At 42.3% G+C, this 26,964-nt stretch overlaps 1 protein-coding gene and 1 pseudogene across 2 annotated transcripts; one reads left to right on the forward strand and one right to left on the reverse strand.

The window, feature by feature from the left end:
- Nucleotides 1-4,071: 4,071 nt before the first annotated feature.
- On the forward strand, nt 4,072-7,524 carry LOC133130777 (uncharacterized; annotated as a pseudogene).
- Nucleotides 7,525-8,206: 682 nt separating this feature from the next.
- Nucleotides 8,207-24,192, reverse strand: bag6 (BCL2 associated athanogene 6). 2 transcript variants are annotated; one of them, XM_061241583.1, is made up of 25 exons: nt 24,034-24,192; nt 22,874-22,957; nt 22,588-22,705; nt 22,018-22,262; nt 21,215-21,286; nt 21,001-21,123; nt 20,427-20,602; nt 19,966-20,095; nt 19,667-19,870; nt 19,286-19,520; nt 18,887-18,946; nt 18,354-18,703; nt 18,054-18,099; nt 15,964-16,310; nt 15,278-15,605; nt 13,689-13,858; nt 13,270-13,323; nt 12,806-12,908; nt 12,337-12,461; nt 11,627-11,761; nt 11,128-11,181; nt 10,001-10,216; nt 9,671-9,778; nt 9,037-9,183; nt 8,207-8,906 (listed from the first exon to the last, which is right to left on the reverse strand). In XM_061241583.1, exons 2-25 carry the CDS (start codon nt 22,949-22,951, stop codon nt 8,811-8,813), a joined length of 3,720 nt encoding a protein of 1,239 aa, XP_061097567.1. In that variant the 5' UTR covers nt 22,952-22,957; nt 24,034-24,192; the 3' UTR covers nt 8,207-8,810. The 2 variants fall into 2 exon arrangements, with proteins under 2 accessions (XP_061097567.1, XP_061097575.1); XM_061241591.1 differs by lacking the exon at nt 24,034-24,192 and adding an exon at nt 23,699-23,853.
- Between the last annotated feature and the right edge of the window lie 2,772 nt (nt 24,193-26,964).

The following is a 26,964-nucleotide window of genomic DNA, read 5'->3' on the forward strand; positions in this document are numbered from 1 at the left end:
CTGCTAAAATCAAAAGTATCAAAACGATTATAAAAACAGTTAAGAGCATTAGCAAATTCAATATCAGAATTGAAACCGTCTAGTGTGGTCTGACGGCCGCTCTTTGAATCTCTAAGGCCTGCTATGCTTTTCATGCTTGACCAAGCTGAACCAAGGTTATTTGCGGCCATCTTATTTTCTAGTTCAGATTTATAATTTTGTTTCGCTCTTAAAATGTCCAATTTCAGTTCCTTGGTAGCTATGTGCAGGTCAGCGGCTACTCCCTGTTTAAAAGCAAGTCTCTTTTTCTGTAAATTGGACTTAACAGATTTGGTCACCCAAGGTTTGTTATTGGGGTAAATCTTGACTCGTTTACAGGGAATAATCATATCCCTTCAGAAGGCAGCATATGAGCATGTTACATCCACAAATTCATCTAAGTCATCACATGACTCCTTAAACAAGTCCTCGTCAGTGCACTCGTAGCATTCCTGCAGGCGGAGGACAGCTTCATCAGTCCAAACCTTTATCTCCTTTGTTTGCGCTTTCTCCCTTTTTAAAACAGTTGTATAGGTGGGCAGTAGATGCACGCAGTTGTGGTCAGACGATCCCAGTTGAGGAAGTGGGAATGATTTGTAGGCATCTTTTACTGACCCATAACAGAGATCTAATGTCTTATCCCGTCTGGTTGGACAGGAGACATATTGATAAAAGTTCCTTAGTGTCTTTTTAAGGGACACATTATATAAAATCGCCCATTATGCCTCGGGTGAAATTGACGGCAACTTTTGCACTGTGTCAAAGATAGTGAGGTGACATTTGCTTTAGGATGGATGTACACAATTGTGATGAAAAGCTGTGGAAACTCACGGGGCAGATAGAAAGGACGCAATGATACTGATAAAAGTTTGACGTCTGGCGTACAGATACGCTCTCTGACAGTCACAGAGCAAGCGTTACAGTATCGTACAGTACTTGGGAATACCATGTGAAATTTTGGGAGAGACTTTTTTTTTAGCATTCATCCATCCTCTTTACACCTTGAAAATTCATTACTGCATCATGCTGCTTGGATTCCGTTAATTACCACTTGTGGTAATTCACATTTTTACATTTGAGTCTATGGTGGCACAGATGGTGCAGTGGGTAGCTCTGCCGCCTCACAGCAAGGAGGTCCTGGGTTCAAATCCCTGTTGGCTGGGGCCTCTCTGTGCGGAGTTTGCATGTTCTCCCTGTGTCTGCGTGGGTTTTCTCTGGGTACTCCGGTTTCCTCCCACAGTCCAAAGACATGCAGGTTAGGCAGATTGGAGAGTCTAAATTGCCCATAGGTATGAGTGTGTGAGTGAATGAATGGTGTGTGTGACCTGTGACGGACTGGTGACCTGTCCAGGGTGTATTCCTGCCTTTTGCCCAAAGTATGCTGGGATAGGCTCCACCCCCCCTGCAACCCTGTTCAGGATAAGTGGGTTAAGATAATGGATGGATGGATGGACATTTGAGTCTGAGCATTATGAACAGGTACCTCACTGCATATGCTGGTTTTATTCAATAAAATGTTGAGAATTATAAAATGGATTGCAAATTTACCTTAATGCAGATTTCTTCTTAACCGATTTGCTTTGGTTTTGCTTTGAGCTCTTTATTTCCCACAAAATTATCATGTCACACTTTCAGTAATTATGACCCCACTGAGTTCCCATGTTAGTCTATAATATTAATATTGAAACAATATTACATATTGAAGAGTAATATACAATATAACACATTCAATGAAAGCATTAGTTAATCTTAGTGATTAAACTCTGGGGATGTGAATATGGACCATTTATGTGCAGCAAACATTGCTTCTGACAAAATATGTTTCAAAGGTGATACATAATCACACTTGCTTGTTACACCTCAGGGCTAATTGTAGCTGGAAGATCATCAGGGGCCCCAGCACTGAGTTTGAGAACTCCTTGTTTAAACCAGATTGTCAGATTGTGTAGCTACAGTACGGTCCATACATACCCTGGAACAGGAGTTGACTTTGGCCAAATACTTATTTAAAGGCGGTTGCAATTCCTACAAGGATCACCCAGATGTAAGCACTGTAAAGTCACACATAAGTACCCTCAAATTAGACCTGACAGACTGCACTTTACCTACAGAGCCAAAACAATAAAAAGTGTAACCGTCCAAATACAGACAGCACGTAACTATTGATGCTGACATCTTATGCATACATTTAACGCACGCGCAGTATAACACTAGAGGACAAGGGCACAGCAAGTGACAATTGTGCGACTGTGGAAACTTTCTTAGCTAACGTGTTGGAGTTGGTTGATACCTCCAGAAAGCACATCCTTGTAGATCTAACCTGCTGTAAATTAACAAATGATGCACTGTATTTGTTATTCGTTTGATAGCGATTTAGAATAGTTTGGAATCCACCGGAATTGGATTGCCGTTTCTCTCTAGCTGGCTAGCTAGCTACAGGTACTGTTAACTAACAGCAGTTTTAGCTAATTAGCTAATGTAAACTCACCGTGTTCCGAACAATGGTAGGTTTTCTCCTGTTGAGTGTGGTTTATGATTATGGTTGCGTGAACCAATATTAATAGAGAAAATGACAAATAATTGCACAACGTCCCTGTGTTAGAAAGACTGTTAGCTAGCGATGGTCCGAACACATATTCACTCTGTTATGCAGGTTCATAGTCTCTCGTTAGCAACAGCTTCCTCCAGCTAAACACACTACAATTGACCCGGTGAGTTTCGAGTGTTCACTGGTGTGGCAAGTTTAGTAACGAGTTTAATATCCCTTGACACATGATTTGATCGTATGTATGTGACAGATTATCAACGAACTGACGCAGGGGATATCACTGTTGATTAATGATGTGGATCCCTGCAATATTAAATGTGAATACTAGTTTGTTCACTGCATCTGGCATTAGACTAAAATTAATGTTAGTTGGCTAACGTTAATGTTTGAAGGCGCTGCGCATATCCACTTGGGAGAAAGTTGTCAGCTACGACCATGGGAAAGGTGACAGGTCCGCAGCTAAAAGTAACTATAATGCATGTGAATCGCTATTTTCCCGATGAATTCCACGTATATCTCGGTTCTTGAGCAAGCTGCCAATCATCCGATTGCTAACGTTACTCCTGTGATTGTGCGTGTGTGTATGCGTGATGTATGTTTGTGACTAATTGAGTAAGAGCTAGTAGCTACTCGTTTTTGGTCAGTCACGCGCTTCTTTGGCTTCCATAGCTCCGTACATACTGTAGATTAGCTCAACAGTAAAGGGTCGAAACTGCTTTATTAGCAGACAGATTACGTAGGCAAGCAAGTACCTTCAGAATATACAATTGTTACTGTTCTCCTGGATGTGTGATTGAAACATTTCATTGCTGTCTGTAGTCCAATATTTTGCTATAGTTTCAGAATGTTTACTCTAGAGACTGCAAACACAATATAAACATGATTTTTTATCTTTTGTTTGACAGATTATTTTACAGAATAAAAAAGTCAAGCAATTGCAGACAGAGATGGGGAAATCTAGGCGGGCTTTAATTTCACCGAACATCTTGGAATGGCAATCGTAGACTGAAAATTTGTGGGCCAAACAATGATTGGGGTTGCCTCCTGCCCCCTGCGCCGAATGGCTGTGTGCAGTAAGGGCGCAGCTTTATTCTTTATATGTGGGAGGAGCCTTGGTGGCAGCCCAATTGTCCAGGGAAAAGGTTGGAAACTGCCTCAAAGAACAGTTAATAAAATCAGTAAGTTTTTTGTTGGTGTTAGAACTATATTATGTATTTAGGCATACAAAAAAATGGGTTGTTTGCTATTGTCTGCCTCTCAGGCATTCTTAAATACAAAAGTACAATTTCTGATATGGTCCTCCTTGTAATGAAAATATAGCAAAATTACATCCACTATTTTTGAGAAAATGTGATTTATTCAAATAGGTTGTTAAAGTCATATGAGAAGTAATGCTAACAATTACTTGAATCTAATTTTAGCTGAGGTTTAATTTAATCTTGCTGCTCTAACCTCTTTCAGAATCATGTTTGGTTACCTATTAGTCCTTTTTGGACCACCAGCAGCATCTCATGGGCCCTTACCCCACCTCATCATGTCCCCCAAATGGGACAGCCAAGTGGAGTGCCTTGTCGGGAAGAGACAGTCAGCTTGTGTGTGCTTTTGGGCCCTGGAGATGGTGGGGGCCCGTGCACCCTCTTGGAGGTCCCTCTGTCTCAGCCCACTGGGTTCAGTGAGATAGTGCTATCAGCATCTGCCAACAGCAGCGAGTTTCCATTCCCTTTAACCACTGTGGATGGAAGGAGAGAGGATGGCATCAATGTGAGAGGAAGAGAAAGAAAAGGCAAAAGAGTACAGGAGAGAGAGTCCTTCCACAGCTTCTTTGACAAGGAGATTTGCCCAGCTCCTTTTGGGATCTCAATTTTACTGCTTCCACAGTCTGGCTGCTGACAGCCTTTTAGGGTATGTGGACCAGTCAATGAGGATAACCAGACTGGTGCCCCAGACTTTAGCCTCCTCTCCACCCATATCTATCTCTTACTATGCTCACGCAGAAGGAGGTGAAGGAGTGGATGAGCGGGAGAGGGACAGGGAGGAGAAGCTTGCTCTAATGCACGAGAAGATGAGGCATGAGGTGAGAGGGGGATGAGAAGGAAGGAGTGGTGAGAGGGGGATGAGAAGGAGAGATGAGTGGTGGTGACATTGAACTGCAAATCTCTTACATGTTAACAAGAACATTCATACCACATTTAAAATGCATGTGATGGCAGTTAGCTTAAGGTTCCTTGAAGGCTAACTGGAATTTAATCATTAGAGGCAATGTAGTTTGTTAAAGCTGATAGCAAGCCAGAGGCAACTGTCAAAATTAAGTTTTGAAATATGAAGAAGCACTCTTCCACTTTTTTAAGTAAACTGTATTCATTTAAATGGATTGAAGGCTGTATTTAGATGTATATGGGAAATGATCACACCTGGTTAACTGCTTAGAACTACTGACAGCAGTCTTATTTATGTTCGAAATATTGCATGGCTGCTCTGTTAATGCTTTTATGATAGGAAATGGAAATGGCATCATTACTGCCTTTCAAAATGTGATTGTACTTCTGTTATTAATATGGCTTTGCAGTTGCCAAGGCTCTTTTTGAAGAATCATGACTACAGCATGTATTCCCCTCATGTTGAATTCATCAATGGACTTATAAACATGAAGACAAGGTATGCAATCTCATACTCCCATGCATTTTATATAAGTGTTGTAATTATACCTTGAAATTGAATTTTTGAGTGGGTAGTCCAGACATGTGGTATTTATTCAATTTGTTCTATAAAATTTGATTAAGAATTGATAAAGGGGTAAAGAAACACTTTGGGGATTAAAAAATAATTAATTGAGCTTGTTTTAGCTAATACTAATGATTTGCCTGTTAATATTTAAATTAATATTTGTCATGTAATATTTATAATAGAACTACTGTACAGTTAATTTTAAAAGCAAATATAACAATAACAATATTGCCTTGATGATTTAAATTTGTTAAATTTGTTATTTTAGCAATACCTAGTTTTTCTATGCTTAATCTAAACAAAAATGAATCTACTGCAAATGATATTTAAATAAATAAATAGAAAATAAATACATTTAAATATTCCTTAAAATATACATTTTCTGATTTGGGATTTTGCCTTGTGTAATTCAAAATATAACTCATAAACAGTTGTGAATTCATTTTAGTAAGGTTAAGAGTTTTAAATGGTCTTAATGTTAACCTGCAAAATAAGTCATTTTTAGTATCCCTGAGTATTAGGTGTGGTTTTGTACATGGTGACAGCCTCTACCATTTGTGGCCAGCACAAGTCCAGTACATCCCCATATTTTAGGTCATTAATATGGGAGGTCATGGTCTCACAGTCTAAACAAATGTTTTGCACAGAAAATTAAAAGGTAATGGAAAATACTCTTTTTGTATTTGTCTCCTGCAATTCTATTTCCATTATCCCTTAAGAGCAGAAGCCTAGTGAACCAGAAGCATCCTCATGTCGCTTCCCCTCCCAGGGGCCGGATGCTGTACCAGTTGTCTGTGTCTCTGTGGAAGCTGCTGTGCATGCTGTGCTTCGCGGAGGTGCGGCTGGAGGTGTTGAAGCTGAGCAAGCACAGCGAGGACAGCACGCTATGAGCTCGCTGGAGGGTGCGCGGGCTGCCAGTCCACCTGCTCATACTGCGCTTCTACAGGAGAGACAAACACAGCCTCTACAGGTACACACACGCTCACACACACAGGCACATAACTCGGCACGGTTTTTCTATGCACCTCATTATTATACATAAGTAGCAAGAGAACACGTCATCACCACCTTTGTCAAATTTAATGATGGAAATGTAAATAAATGAAAACATGTGATATAATGAAGCATAGAACTATGTATACTGATAAATATAACTCATTTTATGAAGTTAATGACGTTGAATAGATGCAATTAATACAGATTATTACATGTGTGCTAACTTCCATCTTTACAATCTAAGTCCATCTTTCACAAACAACAGCTGGTGGCTGGGTGTTGAATTCAGTGGTAAATTGAGGGACCCTGTTTCCTGTACTCTTGGTCATATTTTGTTAGTGACATAGCCAAGGTTTGAACTTCAGCTTATAGGGAACATCTGTACTCGTGGCATGGAGATTTTTGAGTATATAACAGCATATTTTCTATATGACTTAATAAATTGCCATTAACAGTACAGGTTATTTGTGTAAAAACTTGCAACAAACTTCTTGTCTTCCTGTCTCCAGGTAATACCAGCTCAGCCCCCAGTTCTGCCACGAGTGACCTCTGTGCTGGCCGGGGCGTTAGTGGCCCTGGGACTGCAGGAGCACAGGCCTGCTCTCAGCCTACTGCCCTTCCTCTTATCGTCTTTCAGGAGAGGGCTGGGGTAAGGCCAAGATGAACCTGCTGTAAATTACTTTGTGTGTGTGTCTTTGCGAGTTTGAGTGAGATGGAGAGGGCTGCATGAGGTGTTTTTGGAAGTTGAGTTTCTCCTGGTGTAGAAGAAATATATATATTATATATATAGATTCTTTGAGACAATAAATTCTGTCTTAATGACTTTCAAAATGAATGCAGTTCATTTCTCTTTTGGAATGAATGTCTTATATGGCCACACTGTTGTCATTTACTTTGTAGCTTTTTATTGAAAAATTACGATAAATTATTACAATGAATGATAACCCTCAAATGAGCAAGTTCCTTCTTTATATGTAAACATACATGTATACAAGTAACACCTCTATGAGGTCTGTGTGTATACTGACCACCAGTCATAATTGTTTTTTGATTTAAGTTATACATAATGTTCACCAAAAAATGCTCAGTGCTGTACCTCAATATTACATACTGTGTAATGCATGATTCGGCCTTGTTCAGTTACTGCTGTAACTGTATTCAGTTCAGCTCTGGGTGTTTATTGTTGTGCAAAGATACAAGCAATGTTTATTTTATTGTGTGTGTGACAGGCCTAAATGTAAACCAGCAATAAAGTGACATATGTTGTGCATAATCTCACACTCTGTTGTCTCAATATAACACGTCAATATTTTGGACGTTTTAAATCTGATTGGTAGATTTAAACGTTATGGGATGGCTGCATCCATTTTATTCTGCATGGATTTCTTTCAGGATTAGTACTAGAAGTTGGGTCTGGCTACTGTTGTTGTAACAAAATGTTGCTGTCAAACCACCAGTTCTGCTTTGCCCTGGATTTGCACCATGTGCGAAAATGAACACAGATACCAGGTTATGCACCAGATTGCCATTACTGTAGGTATGGCATGGAAACAATCCTACAGTATCGTATGCAAGTTAGTGGAAATCTGAGCTATTCACTAAATTAATATATCCGAAAGGCTTGAGACTGAGAAACTTGCAAGATCTACTACTCAATATGAAATACTTCTTCCATGTCTTTCTATGCCTGGGCTTCACAATGCAAAACAGTCCATTATATTTAAGTTTTATGTTCTTTATTTCACAGGAAGGAAGGAGAATGCATTCAATAAAATATAAATTTGCCCATGGAACATGTGCGTGTACAACTGATAGTAATTTCACCTTTCCCAGAAATCTAAATCCATTGGTTACAATTTATACCCATATGCTCTCATTTAAAAAAATAAATAAAATAAAAATAATTTCACCAACTGCCAGTTTAAGATGCAGCGAGAAGATTTTATTCAACCAGACACACCATTAAAATAAGAAATCACCGCAGCAGCAGACATTTTATTATAACTACAATTACTTTACTCTTTTGCAGTTTGCGGTTTCATGTACATCAAATGACAAAATAATAGAGTGTGTTATAGAGACGAAATGATGGGGCAGCCATAAAGTACGTCTTACACACGGTCATAACAGGGCTTATGGGAAACACAGAGGCAGAAGCTCATTTAGCCAAAAGCCAGAAGGTAGAAGGCTTTCGATGCCTTGCCTGCACCTCTCCAAATCAGTGCATCTGTGGTCTTACAAAGAGAAACTGAAAAAAGCTTTCTGGAAATGTTCGTTGGGAGCATTGACAGTTTGGTCTGATACATGAGTGGCTGTCTTTGGTGTGTTCTTAAGTCCAGTGGAAAGACTGCTATGGACAGTAGCATTCCTCATAAGTCAAGCTGATGAACGGCAGGTCTGCCCTGTAAGCAATGGATTGGTTTTACAAAAATGGTGGGCTTTCTCAGAGGTGGTTGTAAAATGGGATCTGGATGGTAGAAGGCCAGAAAGAAAGTAGTTGTGGGTTCCTTGTGGGATAAAGGGTTTAAGAGTCCAAGGAAAAGGCCCTCTGTGTGTTCGGGAATCGCTCTGTGTCAAAGTCCGGATCCTCCCTCACACGGTTCTTAATATCACTCTTCACCTGAGAGAGTGGGGAATGGTTATTAAAGTTAGGCAACTGTATACATTGGATTAGCATATAATATAATAACCATGTTAGGGCAGGCTATATAATAAAAACGACACATTTCAGATAAAAGGCCAAAGATTACCTGTTCTGCATAAGCCTCCTGCAGCTCAGTGCTCTCTAGCTCCTCCTGCAGGCTTCCTGGGGCAGTGACAGGCCTGACTCCAGCGGACTTTGCTGCCCGGCTCACAGCCTCAGACAGAGAGAGGTGGGGCCCTTCGCCCTGTACTGTCTGAGGAAAACAGAAGAGCTCATGCAGGGCCCATGTACTGTAGCAAAATACAAGGGCATGCAAAATACAAGGGCCGTATTATCCATTTTGTGTCAATGCCCCCAATGAGACTTTTAGTTTAAAAAAAGAAAAATAAGCTTTTTAGTCAATTGTTAGAAAGAGGCTGGGTGGAGGCACAGTAAATTGTAAACAAGGGTCCTGTTCAGCACCAAAAGGCTTCATCTTTACTGGTGAATTAAGTTTATCCAGGAGGTCTAACAGGAACTGGACAAAGTGGTGTTCACATTATACCAACCATGCAATGTGAAGCAAGCTCTATGACAGGGTTACTGGCATACTATAAGGTGAATACACATAGTGGGAGCAGAAAGATATACACAATACCTACGTGTATTAGCTGTGGTGGGGCAATATGGAGGAATGAGAGGGATCAAATCCATGAATGAACAGTTGGGCAGTTAAGGGTTTTCAGAGGTGATGTTTTTACCTTCCTGCGTTTGGCTGGCATCCCATGCAAGTAAGCATCAGACAGAGGGGGCTGAGCTTTAATCTTCCTCTGGGAAATCAGGTCATTTCTGATAATGGGAACCCACTCCTGATTCAGAGAGAAAGAGAGACAGAGAGAGCGATTGCTCTATGAATACCACCATACAGCCCAGAGCTGCCTGCTCCTGATACAGAGAGAGGGGAGACAACAGGACAGGATCAGTACAGTGCAGGAGTAACCACTCCTGATACAGATAGAGAAACCATGATAATACGATAACTATATCAGCAGAAAAGAGGAAGAGAGACCGATGTAAGCACGGGCTCTTACAGGAGGAACAGCTGCGGCCCAGGGCTCCGCCTCTCCGCCAGACTCCTCCCTCCTGCCTGCTGCGGCCATGGCCCCGCCTCCTCTGGGCTCTCGTAGCGAAGCCCCGCCCACAGCTCCTGGGTCTCCAGGCAACAACCCCGTGGCCCCCACTTCCTGTGATGACACCATGGCCTCCTCCGCCGTGGTGGCAGGGGCAGGAGAGAGAGATCTGTCCGTCTGGCAGCCATGAAAAAGAAGGAAAAGCAAAAAATGTGCATTTAATCCAGGGGTGTACAACAAGGGCCGATCCATTCCAGGATTTTGTGCCAACTTCTGGTCTTAAGACATGATCGAGTCAATTAAATAATTATCCGACGTGTGTATGAGTACCGGGTACAGCTGCAGACCGCAAGTGTAATGATTTTACTGTGCTCAAGTACAGGCTTTAACTGGGGTAATTTACAGAGCTGTCAGCAAATTAAAAACAAGGCTGGAACAAAAACCAGTACACAGACCGGCCTGCGAGGACCGGAGTTGTGCACCTCTGACTTGGACAGGTACAGGGTAAAAAAAACAAACAGTAAAGGATATAAACCACTTCAGCATACGACAGGACACTGCATTCAGGTTCTCTTACTACCATAATTACAACCTCTTAATGCCTACTGAAGGATGATTTACCTTCTTAAGGTCACATTATTCCAGAAATAGCTGTGTTTGCAATTCATATCCCAGGACATTTAATCATTCAGGTCACATAGTGCTATAATTTCTGTAGTGCTTCTGTAATTCCTTAAGAAGTGACTTTTTTTCTAATTGATTCAGTTACTGACAGAGATTTTAAATAATTGGGTCCCTAATTAGCAAAAGTAGAGTCATCTGGTCAAACTGAAATAAAAAATGAAGAGTTCAGCGACAGGACAAATGGCAGTCAGCCAAACTGGCATTATGTCATGATATGTGAAAGTACACAATTATGTTAGAACTTAAATGTGTTAACTTCAACCGATCAAGAGACTGGCAGTTACAAAACCAGCACACGCAGTGGGTCTGAGTTAAAAAAAAGAAGAAGCTTTTTTCATAACACTGTGGTGAAGGAACGATAGACGTAAACGTAAATAAACTAATCAGGACGGACACGCGCTCACCTCCATGTTTTGGCTCTCAGACTCACCGGACTGCTCCATGTCTGCGGCTTCTCCCTGTGAGGCAAAACCAGACAAATCCCCTTAATCACCAACCGAAACAGGTGCCATTTGTCAGGAGGTTTACAATTCCTCTTAATAGTAAGTAAATACAATCCTTTTCAAAGGAAGCTGATTAAACAGGTAGCTCGGTGACTAGTTCGTGAGCATGACCTATCCACAGAGTAATGCCGTATAATAATGTAGTTAAGGCAGGGTAGTGCTGTATGAGGTGATGCAGTAAGGCAGAGTAATGCCATATAAGAATGTAGTTAAGGCAGGGTAGTGCTGTATGAGGTGATGCAGTAAGGCAGAGTAATGCCATATAAGAATGTAGTTAAGGCAGGGTAATGCTGTATGAGGTGATGCAGTAAGGCAGAGGAATGCTGTATGAGGTGATGCAGTTAAGGTAGTTCTTATGGAGGCAGAGAGACACTGGTTTGAGCGTCTGTGAGTACATTACCTGTGTGCGAACCACATAATGCAGGATCTGGTCTTCTGTAACTGGGATGTGCTCCAGGATGACCTGCAGTCTCATTGACATCATGCTGGTCAGCCAGTTCACCAGGCTGGGGTTCACCTCTGCCGACATCCTCCTCTACAAAGGCAAGAGAGGACCATTTTAAAACCACAGAACATTCCAGACTGCTTCTCAACAGGAAAGGGACCTTCAGACGAGACATGTTTAAGCAGTTCGATTCCTTTCAGGAAGTTTTTTAATCCAGCATAATTTTAACTCCATTTAGGCAGCCATCATGCCATTCAGTTTATATATATATATTTTTAAATTACATTTTACAGAGCAATCATAATAAACCAGCTACTTAGAGCAGGTTGTTAACACGAACACGTTATGCGTTTATTAATTTCCACGGAGGACAAGATTTGAAATAAGTAGCACAGCCATTTTATGCTACCCTCTGGGCTCAAATGTGCATGTTATTTTTATGCAATGCATTAAAAAACGGTCCTAAATGGAAGCTATACTGGGGAAAAGGACTAATATTACAGCTTAAATGAAATGGCAGATAAACCAAATGAGGTCAGGTGTTGCACTGTGATAAGCAGTAATATGCGCTTTCCCGCGCGTTTCCCAGTCGGACTCCTCCATAAGGAGGCTGAGTGGGAGAGGAGGAGGAAGAGGAGGGGGGTGGGGAGCAGCGCGGGGCTCACAATGCGATGGTTGATGACAGCTGTGAGAGCAGTCTGCTCCCCTCCCAGGCAGTAAAGATTAAGGGCCAGACATTCAAACAGCGCCTGATTGCACATGTGTAGCAAGCGAGGGCCAAAGGAGTGATCTGCAGGGACACAAAAACAAAAACAAAAACAAAAACATGCAGCTTATTGCAAATATAAATTCACAAATATTACCAGGAAAATTGACAGTCATGATCCAGAGGCAATGCCTGTTTTTATTTTAATCCATATTTTCTAACCAGCCTCACGGGGGGAACACACATTCACGTTTATTTCCACATTACTGCATTTCATATTTTCCGTAATCGTTTCCTAGGAACTTAGTAGAGCAAAACAATAAATCAATAAAATAAAAAGAAAACTGCCCAAAGTCATTTTCCTACATATGTAAATGTAAAACACAACATGCTAGTTGCCGAATTAAAAAGAAATCAGATGTGGTTACCTGTGCAGCGTAGAATGTGTGTTGCAATGCGTGTAAGCTGCTGTCTGAAGAAGGACATGTTCGTCCTTGTGATGTCTACACCTTCCAAGACTGTAACAGTGGACTGAGATCAAAGAGGTTAAAAGAAGGAGAAAAGGAGGTTAAAACATATATATACATATATACACACACATATATACACACACACACACTTGAGTTTTAAATAAATAAAATTACATTGGAGAAATAACTTAATATTGAAAATAGAAACTTCATACAACTTTTGCATCTGTTCACAAGCACAATATCAGATCTCTAAGTGAGTGACTGAAATTCAATATTCAAATGGACAACTCTTTATATAAAACAGGCGCAGGCAAGACATCCTTTACCTTAACGGATTAAAAGATAAAAACGATAAGTAGTTACTGCTGACTGAAGGTACTACTGCTACACCGCACGACACACAGAAGCAGCAAACTTACAAAGCTCTCCGTAATGTATTCTTCCAGCCCGTTGATCAGTTCATCAGCTCCTGCCTGAGGTGGGAAAATGTGAATTGAGGCACAGACACAGGAAAAGAAAACAAGCAAATGATTTTGGTTTTCCTCCTGAGACCAAAATCCAAAAATATTTACTCCTCTTTTGGCATTTCAGTTAATATAGGAGCCACACTAAACTCCGTCCATTGAACTGCAAGGGCAAGCCATCATAAAATAATATATGGTTTTGCTGATTACCACAAACTGCTTACCAAAGAGCTTAAAGTAAGACCCTATATGCTCCATTTAGGACCATACTGCAGCACACTGGTGTAAATAGAGTGTGGATAGTTCTCAGATGTTGGAATAGAGGGTGAACAGAGAGGCAGAAGAGGTTTAGTGGATAAGGAGCGGAGACTCACAGCGATGTTGGCATCGGTGGGCTCTCTCCCGTGTAGATAGTGCTCGGTGAAGAACTGTGTCAGCTGGGGCTGAATGCGGCTCAGAGGCTGGTGCTGACCATGAAGCAGCAGCACCAGGTCCAGCATGGAGAAGTTCTGACACACCAAGGCAAGCAGATCTCCAAAAAACCCTGCAAACCACACCCTACCGTTTAACCACCACCACTAACGACTGAGAGCAAACAATTTAATTAACTCTCCAGGTTTCGGAACCTATTTAACATTTATTCCATGAGGAAATGCAAAGAAAGCCATTCGTCCCTGAGCAATTCACAATAGCCTTCATCAGCCTTGGTGTGGCCAAATATAATGGGCATGTCTTTTGAAAGATGATGATACCAATACTGTCATGTTATAATACAAAAATACAAAAGTATTTTCTCTGTTTGTAATCAAACCATTCATATGTGGTCATATGTGCAGATTCTCAGCTTTTATTAAAGGGTATTTTTGTAGATATTGGTTTCACCATGTAGCAATTACAGTATTTTTTACATATTGCCCCGCATTTCAATGTTTGAGGCAAATTAACATAATGTCAAATAAGTGCCATGTTTGGTGTTTGGTTGCATATCCTTTGCATACCACGACTTCCTGAAGCCTGTGAACTATCAACATCATCAGAGTCTTGTTAACCTACTCTCAGGTTGTCATACAAGTGATACAAAAAGAATAGATACAGCTGTAAATTACGCCAATACAGTATGGAACACATTTGTTGGCTAAATGGCTTTATGTCATCAAGGGTCTAAGGCAGGGGTGTCAAACTGAATCCCCAGGGGGCCGCAGTGTCTGCGGGTTTTTGTGGTTTCCTTTCAATCAGCTGCCAATTAAGGCCAATTAAGGCCTTGAGAACAAGGCGTGTGGATACTTTAACCATTCAATGACTTGAATGAACCCAGAACACCCCAAAAACCAGCAGACACTACGGCCCTCCAGGACTGGATTTTGACACCTGTGGTCTAAGGTATCAGATGAGCCTCAATCCATTGTGCTGCTGCCAGATATGATGTAGATACTACAATGGACATTTCTCCTGACTAATTTTACTGCTGAACGAATGGAAAAAAGTATTCCGGAGAAACGACCCTTGAAGCATCTACTGCATATCTACCTTGGACCCTTGATGACTTACAGCCATTTAGCCAACAAATGTGCTCCATGTGTTCTTGTATCACTTGTAGGACAACCTGAAAATAAGGTATCCAGACTGGTTATGATAATAGGCCACAGACCTCAGGAAGTCGTGGCATGCAAAGAATATGCAACAACAATATGAATATGCAAAAACAAAACATGACTATTTTACTTGACATTATGTTCATTTGTCTCAAACATTGAGGGGGAACTGACCGCATGTGAATTGTTTGATTTCAAACAAAGGAAATAAAACATTAGTCAGAAGAGCCAGGTGTGTCCAAACCTTGTACATGTACATTTACTGTTACAATTACAAAAAGGAAAATAAATATCAAAAAGGAAGCGTTGGCCACTCACACCTGACAACAGTGAACTACAGTAATACACGGAGACAGTGAGAGACAGATTACCTATGGCATCACCAGTGCCAGGAGTGAATATGTTGTTTGTCTGCGACAGCCTCTGGATAAACTGGGCGATACTCTCAGTGTTATTCTGGGGCCCCCCCAGAGAGCCCATCATGGTGGACAGCACCCCTTGGACAATGCCAGTGAAGAGCTCTGGGCTGAGGGTGTCTCCTGGGCCCCCCGGGCCCCCTATGCCCACGCCAGAGGCTGAGTTGGGGGTGGAGGTGGGCGTAGGGGTGGGTGTGGTTGTTGGAGGAGGTGTGGGGGTGGTGGAGGCTGAGGGGGGCTGTTGCCCAGTGGGAGATGGAGAGAAGGCCGGCTGGCCGGTGGCCTTCATGATCAAAGGAAGGAGCAACAATATCAACAGTCAAACAAAAATGAACCAGTAGTCACAACACATATTATTATCATCATCACTACTACTACTATGAGGGTCCAGTTATAGCCGTTCATATAGAGCAGAGGTCACCAACCCTGGTCCTGGAGAGCTACTGGGTCTGCTGGTTTTCGCTGTTACTCTGCACTTAATTGATCAATTAGAGCAGATGATTACACAGCTAACTCACCTCACCTGGTTTCCTGGAACTCAGCAGGGTGCTGATTTTAAGGTGAAAACAAAAACCAGCAGACCCAGTAGCTCTCCAGGACCAGGGTTGGTGACCTCTGATATAGAGAAATGAGGGACTGACCTGGAGGAAGTCTGTCACTCCCTGAATGAAGACAGGCACACCAGGCATGGTCACTGTAATGGAAGCTGGAGCTCCTGAGCCTGGTACCTGGCCTCCTGTCCCGCCAGCCAGCAGAGAGCCCAGGAGCTGAGCCAGATTGGCTCCTGCCATCCCCTCCTGTGGTGGGGAGGGGGCGCTGGAGGGCTGGCCAGTGGAGGCTGTGCTGGTAGTGCTGGTGGACGTTTGGCCGGAAGTGTTGGATGAGGTCGGTTGAGAGGTGGAGGTGGAGGTGGTGGAGGAAGAGGAAGAGGAGGAGGAAGATGAAAAAGAGAAGGAATGGGTTGAAGAGGAAGTGGAGGAGTGGTCCGCTGGAGAGAAAAAAATGGTCAATCAGTTGAAGGCCTTCTCCAAACAAAAATAAATAACATTTATAATAAAATCCATTTTTAACTGTCATTTGAAGCGTAGTAGTCCTCAACTTCCCACTCATTGAAATCATCACGCCAGAATATCTTAAAAGGAAATGCCTACACAAAGCCTGTCCCACTTCACAGCAAGCAAGAAATGCAATGCCCCACTGCTTTCATAAAGAATAGCTGGGTTTAAGTCAAACTACTCATTTCAAAGGTCATACAAAAATGTAGCATTAAGCACAGTTCACTTTCTGGAGTTTCTGATATTTCCATTTAAACCAAATGGTAGCACTGCCTATTCTTCCTAAGGCTAGCCAAGCTACTTATAAATTGCAACTGACTGAAACAGGAGAGTTACAGCAACATTGCCAAACGTTTCTTAAACGTTTAATTTAAGTGTTGCAAGGGACAGTGGTTGAGAAGTCGCAGAGGGAAGGCGACCTATGGCATGGATCTAGATTGCGTAAATGTAGATGGTGAAAGTGACAGATGTTTTTGTCATGCCCCACCTTGCTGCGAGGCGCTTGTCTCACATGAAGTACTGTTGAGACAGGACGCATTGCCACTTCTTTACTTGAGCACAGCGGTCAAAGGCTGCATGACTCATAGGAAATATTTATAGCCAAAAGCCAGATTAAATGTTTTTTTTTTTTTTTTTTTTAATAATGTACGTTTAATCTCCGGAGGCATAATATCACTGTACAAACTGCTTTGGACCGTATTGCTTTAAACCACTAACCGATCCATTAACCAGCCATAGTGAAGTTGGCAGTGAGAAATTTCTGAAGAGAAAATATCCTTCATCACACAAAACAGTCTGGGCTAATCAAAAACATACCCTAAAACTGAAATCAACTCCAGAAAGTGTAATTAAGTATACTGGTTTTTGTTTTGTGGACTAGCCGTTAAGTTCTTATTACTTCAATATTTACACTCACTGAGCACTTAATTTGGAAAACCTGTACACCTACTTATTCACGCGATTATCTAATCAGCCAATCATGCCGCAGCAGTGCAACACATAAAATCCTGCAGATATGGGCAAATAGCTTGAATTAATCAACCATCAAGATGGGGAAAAAATTTGATCTAAGGGACGTTGACCATGGAATGATTGTTGGTGCCAGGGAGGTTGGTTTGAGAATCTCCTGGGATATTCACGCAGATCAGACTCTAGAGTTTGCAGAGAATGGTGTGAAAAGCAAAAAAAACATCCAGTGAGCAGCAGTTCTGCAGACAGAAATGCGTTGTTTATGAGAGAGGAGAATGGCCAGACTGGTCAAGCCTGACAGGAAGGTGACAATAATGCAAATAACCACACATTACAACAGTGGTATGCAGAAGAGCATTTCTGAACACACAACACGTCAAACCTCTATGTGGATAGGCTACAGCAGCAGAAGACTTGAGTAAATATCTAATAAAAGTGGTCACTGAGTGTAGGTATTGAAGCACTTTGCCCAAGGAGAGGGGGGTGCAAATTCCCAGTTCTCCAAAGTCCTGCGGGATTTTACGTTTATCTTCCAATGACTAATTGATCAAAACAGAACAGTACAGAACAGAACGGTACATTTACAACCCAAATAATAATTTTAATGTGGAGCCAATGCAGAACTAACAACAGCAGACTTCGCTGCCATGGGACGAGAGAACACAAACCAGGGGAAATGACCATGAAGGTGGAGACTTAGCCCTTACCCATGTGGACTGGCATCAATAGCTGTCCCACAAGAGCGTTGATCACCTGAGCGGGAGAGTTAGGAGGGGGTTACACCGAAGAGAGACGAAGCTGAGGCGTCCACACGCAACCACATGCCACGGCTATCCAGACAGGAGATCATAGGGCTCCCGCACAAAGCCAAAGACATGGCAAAAAGAACTACCTTAAAGGCCATACCAAAGGCATGCCATTTCAAAGAAGCAAAACAACGCAGAGATGAGGAAAACACATGCAAATCACTATGCTAAGAAAAATGCAGAAAGGAGAGTGTTATTTACCTGTCCTGGCTGCTGCCCAACAGTAGGGGGCACTGCCCTCAGATTAATGGTGGCCCCCCTGGTCCCAAGATTTGGGTGGGGGACCCGGGGTGCGAATGGGGGCCGGGTGAAGACCACCCGGGCCTGGGGAGGGTGGGGAGCGTGAGGAGGGTGAGGAGGGTGAGGAAGGCTGGTGGTGCTGGTGGTGCTGGTGGTGGAGTTGGCGCTCACGCTGGGGTCGGTAGCTGCCTGCTGCCCCTGTTGCCCGGCAGAGGCCGCAGTTGCCATGGCAACGGCCTGCTGAGTGATCTGCTGCATGATGGCCTGCATGAACTCCGGGGGCAGGCCTGGGATATGAACAGGAGCAGACCCTACAGAGAGACAGCACACAGCACAAGCCTGTGAGAGCTCTGCTCTGTGCTCTCCCTGAGCAGACCCGCAGACACACGGCAGCTGAGAACGCCTTCCTCAGGACAACGGCCACAAATAAAATTCAATTCATGTGATAGTTTGCCACTGATGTCAGCAAGCACGCATGTATGATCATTTCTTACCAGTCTGTCCAGGAGCTGCAGTGGTTTGCGGTCCTGATGTCTGAGATCCACTGCCAGAGTCTGCACACACACACCCGCATGTATACAAAAGCAAAAACAAGACAGGTTGGTATTATCGGCAAACGGAGGGAAATTCAGTTTGTGCTTTGACTCCTGCTGTAATTCATTTTGAGGGACAAACAATTTCCTCAACTTATCTCTCAAGAACCCTACCAGTGCAGTCATGCATTTCACAAATTTAACACTGCGCCCATTAAGGTAGTCATCAACATGAACTCCCTCTTCTAGTCTGACCATAAACATGATATCTCTGCTTGTTCATAGGCAGTGTGTGGGGTTTGCATAGAATACTTTAATGAATACTTTTAAAAACAAAGAGAGACTGAAGGGGGCACCCACCATCCAGGTTCATCTGCATCATCACCACCGGCTCCATGGTCTGGTGGCTGATCCTGATCATGCGCGGCCCTGTGTGCCCTTGTCCAGGCTGCTGATTTGCTGAGGCAGGTTGTGGAGGTGGGACCTGTTCCTGCCCTTGTTGCTCTGATTGGTCAGCTGACTGAGTGGATTGCGACTGGTCCTGTGCAGTCTGTCTGCCATTGGCAGTCATGGTCACAGTGGACCCCAGGTTTATCTGTTGATGAGTTTCATATCAATACAGGAGTTCACAGTAGAAAATATTGAGCGCCATGCATTTTACAGATGTGGAACGGCAGTTTTGAACAAAAGTATCTCGACACTAAAGATGTTTGAAGGTTCATCACCAACACAACTACCCACCGGTATGGGGAAGTGGTGTAGTCCACCTGGCAGCCCGAGGGGAGCGGTGTAGTGGGACATGGGTCGAACCACGTGGAGATGACGGGGAGGGGGGGCCAGCAGGTTGCAGCGCAGATCGCTCAGAGCGACTAGAGCATTGCCCAGTGGACGGAGGGCTTCCCCCACCAGATCCAAAATGCGCTGGTCCTCCTCTCTCTCCTGGGTCTGTGAGAGAGATCATCACTGCCATTTACATACTGGGGAGAAACATACGTTAAGGCTTGTGTGCGAAGGGGCATAGCTGTCAGTGTGATTCTTACGTTATTGTTGTAGTCTGCGCTGGTGGCAGAGCCCAGAATAGAGTGTGTCCTCTGCACAAAGGGCTGCAGTCTCTCCTCCACTCTCCTCAGCTCTGACAGGACCTCTACCAGGTCTGCTGGGCAGGGGTGACTGTGTGACAGAGGGTGGTACTGAGAGAAATGCTCCAGGAGGCTTTCAATAGCCCATACCAACCCGTACGTACACATAGTGCACTCTCTCCTTAGGTTTCAGCAGTGGTTTTATGCAAAACACAAGGAAGACTGTTCCCCCAAAACGTAAAGGACACTGAATTTGAAGGCAAAAAGACATATACTCATAATCACAAATTAATTCAAGACAAAGTTCACAGCGTTCTGAATTAATTTTGGATCATATGTAAACAAATTTGGGATCTATATATACAGCAGTTATAATGCAAATACGTGACACTTGAAAGACGGAAAGCAAATCAGTGTCTTACTTGGGTCCAGAGAGAGGTGGCCCCTCGGTTTGGGTGGAAGAGGAGGAGGAGGAAGGTGGAGGAGGTGGAGGTGCAGGTGGGGAGGTGTCCATAGGCTGAGCTGAGGGTGAAGGGGTGGATGAGGAAGAGGAGGATGGGGCAGCAGAATCTGGCTGTGATGAACCGCTGGACTGACCCTGAAACCAGTAGATGGGGGAGTGATAGGAGTTATGAGGAAGATCCAGATTCACACAAATAAAACTGAACACACAAAATGCCTTGCTTGAGTGAGATATGGTCCAAGCTACCAGATATTTCAGTGATGTCTCCCGCTAGTGTCCTGCCATTGGTCTTTCTGGGGACAGCTGAGGAGCTTGTAGTTCAGACAGCTAGTGTACAGTGTACAGGTCCAACATGTGCATTACTAATACTAAGGTCAAACGTGACCTGGATAAATCAGAGCATAACACACATATTCCACAAAAACTGCAATATAGCCTAAATTGAATAATCTGTAAAACTGATGAAAATGTATCACTCGATAAAAAGAATAATAAGCCGAACAGAGTCGGAGGGGAACCGAGCTGAGCTGTACCTCCAGTTGACGGATGACTGCATTCGTGTCCCTCAGCAAGTTCTCAGCCAGTATCAGTCTCAGCCTGGGCTCGCTCTGCACCGATTGGTCCACGTCAATGTGCACATCCACAGAGCCGTTGCTCTGAAACAGACAGTTGGATAATCCATTGCTGCCTGCCATCGACTTCAAAGATTAAGGCCAAGCAAATAAGGCGACAGTGAGCCCGTTTTACCCCAGTGCTGGTGCTGACTCTTGCACTCCTCCCACTCTCTCCCAAACCTGACATCATCTGCTGCACTGACATCTGAGAGAAGGGAACAAGAGTTGGCTCAAGCAACTAACCAAGCACTGTGAACTATTGTTCAGGGATAGCAGGCGCAGTTGAGTTACACGGTGGGATATGTCAGACAGTGAATGCATTCAGATAATCAAAACTTTTACATTTTATGAAGAAATCTGATTTGAGCTGATACTTAGTCTGATTCACTTTCAGAATAAATGATATTCACATGATTAGTAATTTATAACAAAGAAGAACGAGTAGAAAGAAACACACACACTCATATACATTGGGCTCCAGAATTATTGGTACCCCTGACTGGCAATGCACAAAAAATACTCATCTGACCACAGCACCTTAATTCACCCAGAATTGAAATAACCAAAATCCCTCCAAATGTGTTCCTTAACCTTATCAAGCATTACAAGAAAAGACTCCATGCTGTCAGCATTACCAGACGTGGATGCACCAAGTACAACAAGTACAAACAAGTTCTAGGTGCCAATCAATATGAACCTTGACTTTGGTGAAATCTATTTTTATTAAATGAATATTTGCTTTTTGTTAGTTCCATTGAAACATTAATAAGGTACAGTAACTGCCACATGTTGGCATTTTGAGTTTCTCAGTAATTATATAGCTTATTCCATGAAAGTATTTTTTGTTCATTGCCAGTCAGGGGTGCCAATAATTCTGGAGCCCACTGTACATGCATGCTGACAGACAGAGAAGCAGACGCGTGCATGCTTCAGCACCTGAATCTGCTGAGGGTCCATGATGTTCATGGGAAGGTTGAAGGTGCCGAGCATGACGTAGCTGTTGCCATTGCGGTCGTGCGCGGGCATGTGAGACGTTCCCTGGGAGGTGGAGGATGATGAGTGGGAGGGCATGGTACCCTCCGCACCTACTCCGGACCCAGACACGCCCCCGGCTCCTGCCCCTGTGTGTGTGGTCTGGGGAGGGGCCCGCTCCACCAGGTGTATGACTTTCCCATCCACATCTGACAGAAGTGGGGAGAGGGCGATAAAGGCGGAGTGAATCTCCGTCCACTCATGCACAAAGGCGTGACACTTGTGTTACCACTCAAAACACACGTGTTAATTGTGTAGCACCTGCGCTCAAGCCAAATGTAATTACTTGTTACGTTGCTTACTACAAATAATTTATTGTGAAGAGCAATCATTTACCAGCTGTTCCACTGTCATTATGCTACACATTGTAAAGTGCAGTAGTGCTTACACACAGCAGTCAAGGTTCAAGTTGTTGTGTGGCAGTTGTGGTGCACATACAGTACTATCACGTTATGGAACGGCTGTGTTACTCACTATACTCTGTCAGTGTCTTCTCATCCTGGAGTACTCTACCCTGGTAAATCAGCCTCTGTTTATCCACAGGAATCCCCACCGAACTAGAGATGTGCTCTTTAAACTGTTTAACTGTCAGCTGAGAGAAATAGATGGAAAGGAGGAAAACGGTTGTTCATAGTTCAGACAGCATGAATGAGTCACTCAACGACTTCTAAAAACACCATCACTCTTGACCAGTAATTGTATCATATGCCCCAAAATCATGAGGCCCATGCATATCAGACACAACAACGGAAGCACTTACATCACCTCTGACTGTATAACTTCTGCTCTGAGAGTCCAAAGTCTTGACCGTCACCTCTATAGTGCTGGGTTCACCCATATCTCTCTGCGATTTTACATGGGTCAAACAGTGAGGGAGAGAGTTAAGTGAAAACCAATGTCATGAGCCAAACAGCCTTTCTGCATTTGCATTCTACACTGTTAGTTTACATTATGAGCCTTCCATCAACAAAACAACTACACGTTTGATTTGAATGAAGTCAGTTTCCAATTACTATTTTGCTTTAGGGACAGCAAAGCTGTATGGAATAAATTATTTTCACACTTCGTTCTACATTTACTCAGAGCATACTACTTGCGCAGAGACAGTTTTCCAGAGTAGTAGCCCATCAAGTTACAAGTTTACGGTGGTACTAGTGTACCGAATGATTAAACGCAGTAGATTGTTTGATTTGCATGCTTAAGACTGTCTAATTATTATTATACGACACATGGTCTTTATTCGGTGCAGTAGAACATTTAGGCCATAAGTCCAGACAAACTGAAAGTCCTCTGCTAATGATCATGCCCACCAACACTTCAACAGCAACAGGCAACTGAATCCTAACGAGAATGTCAACTGACGTTAAACACTACGCAAACGAGTTAGCCTAATTAATTGCAAACATATTAGCCATTTAGAGCCAACTACTGCCAAGTAGTCCGTTCTCGACAAACAGTACGTGGGTAAGACACGTTAACTAACGTTACATTTAAGTAATTGTCCAAGTAAAAGAAAGATATTAGCTACTAACGTTCGATACCAAATCAATCTAAGAGTAAACAAGGATAACTTGGCCTAGCTAACCTTACTGCGGGGTGTCCAACGCTCATCCGAAAAGGACCGGTGTGGGTGGCAGTTTTTGTTCCAGCCCAGCGCTAAGACACCTGATTCGACTTATCAAGGCCTTGATTGAAGACCATAATTCATTGAATTAGACGTTGTAATGCTGGGTTAAAGCATAAACCTGCACCAACACTGTCCTTTTTCCTACAAGATTGGATACACAGGGAAACAAACCTGTTAATGGCTATAGCTGGCTAGCATGCCATTAGCTAGGTTAGCAAGCTAACTCTTAGCAACGACCATGTCAAATTTATTTGCCGATCTCTCAAATATATCGTCAATTCTTCTGTAGTTACCTTATTTCGTGCACTGTTGAAACACGTTTATTTCCCAGTTAGAACCAATGCATGTGGTTGTTAATGAACGATCTACTGTTCATATTTCCATATTTGGTTGTAAGTTGCCAATATTGTTTGAAGCTGCGACAAAATGAAGAAAGGACCCTGTTGACGTAAGCTTCTAATTTGGTACGTCTATCTTGGCCGCCTGAATTGCATTTTATTAGGCAGTTTCCATTCCTTATCGTTTGAGGTATACCGTACATTTTTATCCTCTGATGCTTTTGTGGGTTTTGACCTGAAACTGACCCAACGGCGTATAACGCAAGTAAACCGACTACTGTCCTCCCAGTCAGCCATTCTATCAATTGATTAGCGCTAACTGTAACGTTACATAGTCTATTATAATACAATATAATTTCCCGGAGCTAGAACGCAGTATAAATGACTGTGTGTGTGTGTGTAAAAACACAAAACACTACATTTAATAAAAGCAATACATTGCATGTCTACAAATAATACAAATAATAATCATCATTATATCATTATATAGGGCCGATGAGTCTCTCTTTTTCCACCCTCCTAAGAGAGATAGCGTCATGAAATGGTGCTAGGGCTCTGGGTCTGGGTCTGATTATCTTGCTAATAATTATTTTAAAAAATCATACAGGTGGTGGAAGCATGTGAGTGACAAAATACGTCATCCTATCTACAGTGGGCTCCAGAATTATTGGCACTATTAATAAAAATGCAAATAATAAACAACATGGGTAATGATCTATATATCATCGAATGTTCAAACATAGGGAGGACTACTTTTATTTCAATACATTTTCTCACGTTTCAATGTTTTTTATTTAGTAATCTCATTTTTTTCTGAAAGCCCCAGGTGTCATAATGAGTTAAATTGACAATACAATTTTACTTTCATCTATTTCAGTCTAGTTTAGTTTAGTTTATTTATTTAGCACAAATTTTAGTACAAATCTGTGCAAGGTGGGAGTGAAGCCCTAACAGGCTTGTACAGAGCTCCACACCTAACCAACACTTACTACTTACTAAGATGATATAAGAAAGAAGAAACCGACAACATAGAGTGATGATACATAACATAAGATGTTAACATAAGTTCTAAAGGAACTATATTGTGTCATCCCACCACTTCCTGTTTCACTCGAGTATAAAAATTAGGTAACAAGTAGGCAAAATCCCTTTGTCAACTATCAGCATGGGAAAAGCCAAAGAACTGTCAATTCAGAAGACACAGTCAGGTAATGGGTATAAAGAAATACATAAAAGGTTAAACATACAATTTAGCGCTGTAAGGGCAATGATAAAAAGGCATATGGAATGGTTGCAAAGGAAGATGGTGAGGGAGACCATAAGGAACCCAAGTAACCCCAGTCGAGCATTTCAGTAACTTTAATTGTGAGCTATAATTGTGACTGCTTGACTGGTATGAATGAGCTATTGCTGTACTTTTGAAAGAGATGTGATTACAGTATATTGGCTATAGCTACTAAATAAATACTAACACAAGTAATGTCCGTTAAATAGCTAGAAAAATGGCTTGTGTGGAAAGCGACTACTAAATTAACCTGATTTTTTATAAATACTATTAGACTGTTGTTTTCTTATCTCATCACACGGTAGTCTGGAATATCCTACAGTGTTACAAAACTATCCGAATCATCATCAAAACCAGGGCTGGATTTAGATTCAGGGGCCAGATTTGATAATCCCTGTAGCTCTTTATCATATTTCTTCTAATTCTGCCTCTCTCCTAGTTTTTGACTTGCCGCAACTTTACTGATTTAGCCAGTGATTACCATGTGAACTGGTCTTGAAGTACATGGCTGTGGAGAACTGGTACTTCATGAGAATTGTACCTTATCTTACAGTACTTTGGTAATATATGCATTTATTTTGGATAAAGCATCTGTCCAATTATAATAATAACAATAATAATATAGTAGTAGTAGTCAAAGCACATTGCTTTCCTGCTAATGATGAATTGCATTTGTGATCTGTTGATTTGATGTCTTTCTGCAATTCTATCAGCAGAGGGTGATGTTGCTAATGAGTCACTGCTACAGAGACATTCAATCAGTTGTATAATGCTGAAAGTAAATATATATAATTATAGCAACATATAAGTAAGTATCATTACAAATACATATTATTATTATTATTATGACTATTTTTATTAATAGAGAATAATAGAGATGTGAGTCTTCAGTCTGTTATAGAAGATGGGCAGGGTTTCTGCTGTCCTGAATGCAGTTGGAAGCTTATTCCACAACTGAGAACCCCAATGGAGAGGAGATGTGACTTTGAAATGCAGACACATGGGGGAGAGGCCACACCCCCAGAGGTATCAGGATGGAGGCCTGGTATCTGTGCTGGCTCTGATGTCCTTTTGATATGAGATATAACAGAACAATTAGCTGTGCCGTAGGCTAGCACCAAGGTTTCGAATTTGATGCCTGCTGAATGATATAGGTAGCCAGGAGATGGAAATGAGAAGGGGAGTGAGATGGTTGAGGGGAAGGTTGTAGATGAGTAGAAACATTCTGGGTGAACTACAGAGGTCTGCAGGGGGGAGGCAGTGAGACCAACAATGCAGGAGTTACAGTTTTCCAGACGGGAGATCTTTAACTAAGAGCTGAAATAAAAAGTGTGTCACGCCATTTAAAAGGTACATTACAGTGCTGTGTACAAATTGTCAAATGGCACATCCTAACAAATAGCACATTCATATTCAACATTGAAAACTATGTCAGAATTTTATCAGATTCATTCTCCACACATGTACTACTCCCTTGTTCTCTCTCTCTTTTCTCTTTCTCGAGCGGCCATCGCCTACAGTAGTGTATTGAAAATGACCTTTTTTGGGGGGTAGGTTTCACAAAACACATTGGACTTATTTATTCCAATACTGCATTGACT

Source organism: Conger conger, chromosome 1 (genome assembly GCF_963514075.1).
Source record: "Conger conger chromosome 1, fConCon1.1, whole genome shotgun sequence".
Classification (NCBI taxonomy): domain Eukaryota; kingdom Metazoa; phylum Chordata; class Actinopteri; order Anguilliformes; family Congridae; genus Conger; species Conger conger.

Bases quoted from the DNA above. Each gene is read 5' to 3' on its own strand.
- bag6 (XM_061241583.1), bottom strand. From the start codon at position 22,951: ATGGGTGAACCCAGCACTATAGAGGTGACGGTCAAGACTTTGGACTCT. The intron at 19,521-19,666 runs GTGGGTAGTTGT...ACTCATCAACAG, and splicing joins TACACCACTTCCCCATACCG to ATAAACCTGGGGTCCACTGT. The intron at 13,324-13,688 runs GTGAGTCTCCGC...TTCCCACCTCAG, and splicing joins CCACCGATGCCAACATCGCT to GCAGGAGCTGATGAACTGAT.